The sequence below is a fragment of the Penaeus monodon genome, chromosome 7 (genome assembly GCF_015228065.2).
Source record: "Penaeus monodon isolate SGIC_2016 chromosome 7, NSTDA_Pmon_1, whole genome shotgun sequence".
Lineage (NCBI taxonomy): Eukaryota > Metazoa > Arthropoda > Malacostraca > Decapoda > Penaeidae > Penaeus > Penaeus monodon.
This window is the reverse complement of record NC_051392.1, coordinates 10,731,045-10,741,044: the sequence shown is the minus strand read 5'-3', so window position 1 is coordinate 10,741,044 and position 10,000 is coordinate 10,731,045. Positions and strand designations below refer to the sequence as shown.

Sequence of the window (10,000 nt, the reverse complement as noted above, 5' to 3'; positions counted from 1 at the left end):
CAACCTATGTGCTTCGCCACGCTGCTTGAAGGATGTGATAGTGATATCCGTTTCTTTGTTTTTAGTTTAGCCTTGTATATGAATTGGTCATATCTATAAATCACTTGCCACTCGTTACACTGATGCTCTCCCAACTAGCAACGTTAATACAGACCATGAGTGCAACTTCTGCTAAATTTTCAATCGTGAACACAAATACTGGTTAGCAATTATCAAGAACAAGGCTACAAATGATGGTTAAGAAAAATAACGAGAATACGAGAGGAAGACGGACTAAACATCTAGATTCTAGGTACAATCCATAGTGTACTTGGCTCGCTTCTAGGTAGACCAACGATGCAATGACAAGCGAACATCCAACATGTACCTAGACGGTACTCCAGAAACAGCTGGCCGCCGACTATAAACGAACCCCAGAATTGTTTAGACAAGGCTCTGCCCACTTTTAGTACTGTTTAGCTACTGAAATGTGTTTCCCTCATTAAGATATATAACAGATCTATCCACAAATCCAATAGCGATAGCTAAAATGATATAACCATTCGTAAATATTCTGAAAAGGTACCAAATGTGTTTTTGACAGTCAACGCGAAAATAGGATTTATGGCACAATAAATCCGGAGCGGTATTTACGATTTCTTTATATTCTGCCTAGACTGATTACCCACAGGCACCCCTTGACCTGCCATAAGGACCGCACTTCGAAGGGTCAGCCAGAGTACAATGTGGGGCAATAAAAACAAACACTGGCAATGAGTTCCTAGGCGCGGTGTTACGCCACTCAGTCGCCAGACCTCTAATGAAATTATGAATCCTTTCGCCCAACCAAATGTGTCATTTATTTTCCTTCTCCAAAATAAGAGTCCCTTAGTCATGAATCTGAACATGCAGAAGCCCTCTCTTATTTTGCCCTGGCTTACATGACCTTGAATAAATTAACTTCAAGATAAAAAAAATGTTAAGCCAACGAAGCACATACGAGGGCATGCTCCTGTCGCGTTGCTTGTAAAGAAAAGGGATTCTGAAAAAATACTAAAACGCCCGCCGAATCCTTACTTGCTTGCGCATCCGGGACGCAGATTGAAAAGGCTAAAAAAAAAAGGGGGGGGGGTGAATTGCGTGATTATACCGAGGCACCCCGCCCACAATTAAATCTTATCTTCAAATCTTCCTTTCCATTCAGTGTAACCCTCAAAGAGTATATCAACCTTCTTCATACTTTACCCTTCGTCTCGACCTTCCATTGAATACCTATGGTCTTTTCATCGCATTCGCCTATTCGCCAAAGGTACTCTTACCTGTTTTAACTGCGTAAATTTTTCAATGCTCTGTAAATTGCAACGGTCACCACAATATTTTTAGAGTTAGAACAGAACTCAAAATACGGTTGGTTAACAAGAGTGGTCAGCTGATCGATTGTAAAAAGAATGATTTACGATCAATCATCCCTGCCTGTACATAGAGAGGCCCCCGCGCGCCTAATACACGTCTCAATGTTGTACACACATCACGACTGTATGTAAATACTAGGTATTCATTTGAATACAAAATATGTATATACTCGTTATGCATTCCAAAGTTTGAAAATAGTTACATGTAGCGTAGACTGTTGCAGGGAAATATTATTAAAACTTAGATCTGCTTTCAATAGAATAATTAATGACTATTTTACAGACACACACCCGGGTTGTTAACATAAAAAGGATCGTAAGTCAGAAAGTCCAACTTTCACTCGTCACGGGTACTAAAGCCAATGCTAGAAGTCTTGGGCACATCAATACTGGACTAACCCAATACACTCCCTCTCAAGGTCACGGTCAGACTGCAGTCATCCTTTACTGCCTTCACCTGTTCACACAATACATCCCACTTGACCCTACTAGACGTTACCTTCCTCGAATGAATTCATTTATGTAGTATAAGAAATCACACTTTCTATAAATATTTTGCCAATGGTACTTATACAGTATTGACCAATTTTGCGATATATAATCCCGTAATCAGGCTGTGTAAATTCATAACCCCTGGCACTTGTTAGCATGTAGGTGTCAGGAAGACTCTACTGGAGGCGAGGACCCTCGCTGGGCAACCCCGGGGCGACTCTAGAGACCATGACCTCGTTTATACGGTGACTCACGGATAGAGGTTGCCCGCCCTGCCATAAAAGGTCCTCTCAGGGGTACACGCCAGGTACAACGAGTGACGGCAAAAAGTGAAGCAGCCATTTAAAACCTAATTTGAATAAAAGTCTAAGCTGACGCGCTATTAAAAGAAAAACCCATGGTTTAGTGGCAGTGTGACAGGGCATAAAATTTGGAAACGATGGTTTCTTTTGACTTGGCCATGCAAGTTGAAAGGAAACGCGAAGCGGGGCTGGGGCTCATCTCAGCACCTTCACCTTGCTTTTGTCCGTCCTTTCTCTCCTTATAAACACACCTTGGGTTACCCCGCCAACCACCGCAATGGCCAAAATCATATCCCACGCGTTTTAGCTCCATCACCCACCTTGAATTCCCTTCCCCTCATGCACAACAGTCTTTAGAGAAAACCTGTTTACAAGCGCTGAACACTGACACTCAGAATGAAAGCACGTTCATTACCTTGATTTTGGTTCCTCGTGATGCTCACGGGAATAGAACCTCGGCGCTCTACCTTGGGCTTGGGCGTGGGCGTAAGTGTAGGCGAGGGCGCTTGTTCACTTTTCTTCGTGCTCTTGGGAGTGCCCCCGGGCGATCCGCTGCCTTTCTTTCCGCCTAAAAGCGATTGCAGAAATTTGGGGCGTGCAGTAGGCGTGCTGGTGGGTGTGCTCCCAGGTGTGCTTTTGGGCGTGACCTGTGAGGCTGGATGGCTGTTGGCGAGGTCGGGCTTGTATTTGACAACAGCTATGGGCGTGGAATTTGACGAACTCTTGGGAGATGACTTAGGTGTTCCATACGGCGTCTTAACTTCGAGTTGCACAGTAAACGCTGACACACGGCCCTTATCATCCAGCGTGGGCGGAAGAACAGTCACTCCCTGCCCCTGAATGTCCTCGTCTTTGCTGCCACAAGGAGCATGTTTTCCATTGCCCTTCTTCGAGGGATCTTTGCTGTTGGAGTTGCCCATAGTGGGCACCACGTGAGGAGGGCTTTAGCTCTCACGGGAACAATACTCCGTTCATACAGCCACCGCACCTTCGGGTGACCGTCATTTCCCAACAAACGTTAAAGGTTCAATACAGTCTAGCGTTTATCCGGATCAAGGATGACACTCGTTGTGCGAAACAATAGCCAGAACGCCGTCAAGAAGGCCGTGTTATCCGTGACTGCGGAAGCAGTACTGGGATAAGAACAGCTAGCTTCACCAGGTGGCGCCGCTACACCACAAAGGGGGGTAGGCAGGGGGTGGGAAAGGAGGGACGTGATTATCTAAGAAATTTTCCAGAATTACGGAATTAAGCTTATCTGAACGCTATATACAAAATCGTTTAGTGAACTTTCGAAGGTATAAGTTACTGATGAAGGAATATACAAAAACAAAATACGTAATCACTTAATATCTGTATATAACAATAAATGCACCAAGTAATATATTTTTTTGAAGTAGGTATAAGAAAGGAATGGTATGTTGACGGAGAAAGAGGGGCGGTGCCAGCCGAAGTCTAGGGAGGCGACAGGTGTGGGGATGCTGAACGTTCAAGGCCTTGAAAGGGCAGGAGTAAGCTGCTATGCCGTACCAAAAATGTCCGTGGAGCCTAACGACACCTGCTACTGTCCGGGGGCGACACTCTGGAACTAGCGTCGTAGGAGCTTGCTACATTCCTCCAGGTGTGACAAGGGAGGAGGAAGAGGTGGAGTTGTAGAGCCATGAGAAGTGCAAGAGGGGGAGTGGGGGTGGTGGTGTCAGCGGCTGGGACTGCGGTGAAGGTGGCTAAGGCCGGCCGGTGGTGAGTCATGTCTGGAACCCGCACACACCAACGCAAACTCTGCCGTTGTGTCTCGGCACTGACTCCACTCTCACCCCTTCTCTCGTCACACACACATGCCCATGGACACCGGAGATATGGCAGCGAGACAAAATGATCGCACGCTTCCCACAAAGAAGCAGAAATTAAGGCTTGTCAGATGTTCAAGAAAAGCAGGTTTTCATGCCAATCATCCCACAAGACACCAAGGCGACCTGACCTGCAACTTGCAACCTGCTCACCTCACGAGTCTTCATGAGGCCGCGAGTATCATATGACTCACCTGGCACACCACTCTCGACACACCCCAAACACAACTATTTCTTGACCTCTCACTTTCTGCAACAACTCTTCACAATAAAAAAGCACACAGCCGAACTCCTGACTTCCAGCGCAACATCGCTCCTAACGTTCCAAAGAAGCAACGGCGCGATCTGGCCGTCTTGAAGATCAACTCACGTCTGACTCACAGTTTATACTACCGCCTTCCTCTCTTGTGCATCCATCCCTTGTCATTCATGGCCGTATTCACCCGAGGGAAATCTGCCAGCATGCCGCCACAGCATTGTAAAGGTTTGCCGATTCTGCTACTTTCATTTTCGAAACCGCAAGGATTGTCTCGACGGCAGAGGTTGTGGTGCCCTTGAGGCCGAGTCCAGGCCTCCCCCGCTCTGCCTATACTGGTCCGCCCGCGCGCCCCTTGTAAGTCCACGCCCCATGCCCCGTGTGGGACGCCTCGCTGCCCTACAGGGATGCCATAAATATGCATATGCCGACGAAATGAGGTCATCCTTATATACTACCATTCAATTTATGTGAAGTCCATGCAGCCGAAAACTGTCAGTTCCAAAACATGCAATCACCTCCATTTACATTTTTTTTTCTCTAAAAATGGCAGTCCACGTTACAAAACAATGTAGCACGTCAGTATATACGGAGTGTCCTTGAGTTTTTGGAAAAATATACATTAATCTTACAAGTTATCATGTTTTGTTTATATAATCCCATACCCTTCTAATCAGTAACACTCACCGGAACCTTCTTCATCCCAGAATATTTCATAGACATCCCAGGTACACATTAATTTTGACATACGCAAATATGCTTCATCCTAAATCCTCATTAAATATTCACCCAAACCCCCTCACTTTAAATATTCACCCAAATCCCCTCATTCATTAAATATTCACCAACAATGAATCTACTTCCCATGTTCTTTCTGCGGAAGAATGAATTCAAAAGTGAAATAAAGGTTAAATGCTGATACACCTCTTGGTAGCCCAGTCGTTATCTTTCTTAATGACAAAGATCTCTCGCCTGTGCTGCAGCGGAGACTCGACGGTTCTCATGGACACACACAACCGCCTTCCCCGTTGCACTGTCACCGCCACATGAAGCTCTGCATCGCCGAGGGACGTCGCTTCACGCATAGGGAGAGCAAAAACGTAGTCCGGAATGCTTGCAACCACACGAGCAACCAAAACGAGAGGAAGAGGAAATGGGAGAGGAAGAGGACAAAACGAACGAAGGCTAACGCTGCACACGCCCCGGCATGAATACTAATTCGCGAAAAGGTTGTACTGTAAAATTGCCAAGATCACGCCTACTGCATTACATTTCTTTTTCCTGATATATTTACCCTTCGTTTAAGATTTTTAATAATTACATTCTTTTAGTGAACATTTTAGCAGTACACATCTTACCCTTCCTATTCAAATAATCCAAATAAGTGAGTGTAAAATAAATATATATGTAGGCACATGACAACATTTGTTCCTCCTAACACAATTAAATTCAAATTGTATGATGGCCAAACTCCACTGCTGAAATACTAACATCAAACATTGTTCCTGTCGACTGAATATCCCATTTACCACAATGGGATCCTCATTATTTATGGACTCATTTGCGAGTTAAAACTTCACCTCCAGAGATATTGGATTTTCGCCCGTGTTCATAATTTTAAGATCATGTCACATCTGATGTCGATTTCTTATACAGCTGATAGATTTGCAGTCACAATGTTCTTCCTGGTAACTAATACATTTTTTCTGAATGGCAAACATATAGAAAGAAAATAGAAAATGGCCACGTTATTCATTTAATGAAACATGATAATCACTTTTTCAAGCAGGCTCAAAATACCACAGTTCGTCCAGCTGTCACCATGTTAAAATATGCCAATAAGCAGTTTTGATGTAAGGGGCAAGTCAAAGCTTCCCAACTCTCTCCTACACCAGGGTCAACATACCACCTTCGATAAGGTATTTATTGTAAATGATGTGCAGGCCTCGTTCGACCAAATTCTAAGTGTATATATTACTCATTAATGTAATGAATTATAAAAGTGATTCCGCATATTTTGCTTACCCCGACATCACTCACAGCAGGGATTTACACGAGTTTTCTCAGTGCACAACAGATACGCTGGTCTTACGTATCGTCGGTTTGTTTACCTGCACACCAATACCAAACACGAGGCACGTTCTACAAATCAGGTTATCTATCTTCTAATAGCGATAAACCATTAAAACTATGATCAGAAATCGCTAGGAGATAAATATTTGAATATGTAAACCTCTTGAGATCCCATTCTTATTCTGTCAACGTTTAAAATATTAGTTTTTGCAAAACCAAGCATTATTAAACAATTTACTTACAATAAAAAACATACACATCACATAGCACTGCTTCGATCGTAAAATGACTGCTTATAAATGTGCATATATAGGTTATGCTAAATCAAAATGACTAAAAATGAAGTGTGCATCCACCACGCTAGCCAATCTGAGCAGCTTAACTTTTACTCTCAGCTTCCCTGATGAATTAAAGTAGCATGGAAGGGGTTCAACCACAAGCTACCTGCCACACAACTTCGTTTCCCTCTGGATCGCAAACTAAGCAATGCAAGCGCAAAGTGAAAAGAGAAAAGCCAACATAACGATGCAAACTGACAAGATCTCGATGATCAGCTGAGGACTTATTGCATCTCATCCATAATACCACTTCGATAAGCACAAGGGGGGACGAGGAAGGGTGAATTTACAGATCTTGTATGGGGAGATCCTCGGGGATTTGCCGGGATTTAGAGGATTGACCACGTTTATGAGGAGGTTCCCGTTAAGTCTGAGCGGGATACGAGGGCGCCCGCACGCCCCGCACGACGCCAACCATGCGGGCCTTCTGCTGTCTGTCACGTGGGCACTCTTTTAAGATGATATCGCGCTCTGGCTAGTGCATGACCTTGCTTGCCATGAACCATAACTGATGCCTGTAAATATGCTTAACGTTTTTTACTCTTCTGTAATTCAATGGCTACTGTCGACCGCATGTTATGCAATCACCTGATAGCCGACTGGTAATGAAAAGAAAATGTTTGGCTCACAGCTGTTTACGTCCAGGTTTGGTTGACAGATGGTCATAACTACTTTGCTCGGCTGACAGGCAGCATGACTGATAATCGAACATGGAATGTTTGAAAATCATCTACAATGTAACAAAGCATTTAAAAGTACAAACCACGGAAAATTTGAAAATGCTTAGTAAACACAAGCCATTAAAAGGCTTGGTATGCGCTCATACAAATGAAAATTAACAACTGATATCGTAGTATTAACATTTTTGATTACCAACTAGACATGAATATGCCTAAATGACACCTACTGACACCAAGTCCTGTACAGCCTATGCTTGACTGACACCAAGTCCTGTACAGCCTATGCTTGACTGACACCAAGTCCTGTACAGCCTATGCTTGACTGACACCAAGTCCTGTACAGCCTATGCTTGACTGACACCAAGTCCTGTACAGCCTATGCTTGACTGACATCCAGTATGCACGTGTGTGTCTCTATGCGTGCACCCATTATGTACGTGTCTGTATGTGTGTATGCATGAGTGTTGTGCAGGTGTATGTGGGAGCTTGTGTACATGGAACCTGTGCATGCGTGAGAATGTGTGTGTGCATGAGAGAGTGTGTGTGTGCATGAGAGTGTGTGTGCATGAGAGAGTGTGTGTGCATGAGAGAGTGTGTGTGCATGAGAGAGTGTGTGTGTGTGCATGAGTGTGTGTGCAAGAGTGTGTGTGCATGAGAGTGTGTGTGCATGAGAGAGTGTGTGTGCATGAGAGTGTGTGTGTGCATGAGAGAGTGTGTGTGTGCTTGAGAGTGTGTGTGTGTGTGCTTGAGAGTGTGTGTGTGTGTGTTGAGAGTGTGTGTGTGCTTGAGAGTGTGTGTGTGTGCTTGAAAGTGTGTGTGTGCATGAAGTGGTGTGGTGCATGGAAGTGCTGTGTGGCATGAGAGTTGGTGCATGAAGTGTTGTGATGTATGTGTGATGTGTATGTGCATATGTGTATGCGTTGTGTGTGTCATGTGTGTGTATGTGTGTGTATGTGTTGTGTGGGTGTGTATGTGTTGTGTGTGTGTCAGGGTGTGTGATGAGTGGTGTCTGGTGTGGTGCATGAGTGTGTCTGTGTGTGCATGAGTGTGTCTGTGGGTGCATGAGTGTGTCTGTGGGTGCATGAGTGTGTTGTCTGGTGGGTGCATGAGGGGTGATGTGGTGGCATGAGTGTGTGTGGGTGAGAGGTGCTGTGGTGGCATAAAGTGTGTTGTGGTGTGTTGCATGGTAGTGTTGTGTTGGTGTGTGTGTTGGTGTTGTGTGTGATGATGTGTGTGTGTGTTGTGTGTGTGTGTGTGGTGCATGAGGTGTGATGTTGTGTGTGTATGGTGCATGAGGTTGTGTGTGCATGGGTGTGTGTGCATGTTGTTGTGTGATGGGTGTGTGTGTATGGTGTGTGTGTGTGTGCATGTGTGTATGGTTGTGTGTGATGTGTGTGTGTCATGTGTGTATGTGTGTGCTGAATGTGTGTGGTGTGTGCATGAGGTGTTGTGTATGGTGTTGTGGCATGTGTGTGTGTGTTATGTGGTGTGTGTGTGTGCATGTGTCATGTGTTGTGGTGTGCATGTGTGGGGTTTAGCATGGTGTGTTGTGGTGAGTGTGTGTGTGGTGTGTGTGTAGATGTGTGGTGTGTGTGTTTAGATTGGTGTGTGTGTGTGTGTTGATGCATGTGTGTGTGTGTGTAGCGCATGTGTGTGTGTGTTAGGCATGTTGTGTGGTGTTGTTAGCATGTGTAGGTGTGTGATGTGTGTGTTTAGCATGTGTTGTGTGTGTGTGCATGTGATGTGTGTGTGTTGTTAGCATGAGTGTGTGTGTGTGTGTGCATGAGTGTGGTGTGTTGTGGTACATGAGGTGTATGTGTGTGTGTGTGTTATGATGTGTGTGTTGTGTGTGTGTGTTAGCTGTGTGGTGTGTGTGTGTGTGTGTGTAGCATGTGTGTGTGTGTGCATGCAGTGTACACAAGTGTGTGTGTGCATGTGCATGAGTGTGTGTGTGTGTGTGTGTTGCATGTGTGTGAGTGTGGTGCATGTGTGAGTGTGTGTGTAGTGTAGTTGTTGGTGATGTGTGTGGGTGTGTGCTGTGTGGTGTGTGTGTGCATGATGTGTGTGTGATGTGTGTGTGCATGTATGTGTGTTTTTGTGTGCATGATGTTGTGTGTTGTGTGTGTGCATGTATGTTGTGGTGCAATGGTTGCATGTGTGGTGTGGCATTAGTGGCATTCTGTGTGTGGCATGTGCATCTTGTTGCAGTGCGTGCGTGCGTGTGTGTGTGTGTGTGTGTGTGTGTGTGTGTACATGAGACTGCACACATGTACATGAGATTGTGAGTGTGCACACGAGGAGGAGAGCGTGCACACAGGGAGGAGGAGAGCGTGCACACAGGGAGGAGGAGAGCGTGCACACAGGGAGGAGGAGAGCGTGCACACAGGGAGGAGAGCATGCACACGGAGAGCGTGCACACAGGGAGGAGGAGGAGAAGAGCGTGCACACGGGGAGGAGGAGAAGAGCGTGCACACGGGGAGGAGGAGAAGAGCGTGCACACGGGGAGGAGGAAAGAGCGTGCACACGGGGAGGAGGAGAAGAGCGTGCACACGGGGAGGAGGAGAAGAGCGTGCACACAAGGAGGAGGAGAGCGTGCACACAAGGAGGAGGAGAGCATGCAC

At 45.6% G+C, this 10,000-nt stretch overlaps 1 protein-coding gene across 4 annotated transcripts in view; it reads right to left on the bottom strand.

Moving 5' to 3' along the window:
- The window catches only part of LOC119575080 (kinesin-like protein KIF2A), an 87,650-nt gene that overhangs the window by 76,430 nt on the left and 1,220 nt on the right, over positions 1–10,000 (bottom strand). The window contains exon 1 of one of the 4 annotated variants that reach the window (XM_037922468.1): positions 2,601–3,188. The exons of 2 other annotated variants lie outside the window; for them this stretch is intronic. In XM_037922468.1, coding sequence (XP_037778396.1) covers positions 2,601–3,105 — 505 coding nt within the window. In that variant the 5' untranslated portion in view covers positions 3,106–3,188. Of the gene's footprint in view, positions 1–2,600; positions 3,189–10,000 lie in introns of those variants that run through there. One more of the 4 variants, XM_037922469.1, reaches the window with a different exon arrangement.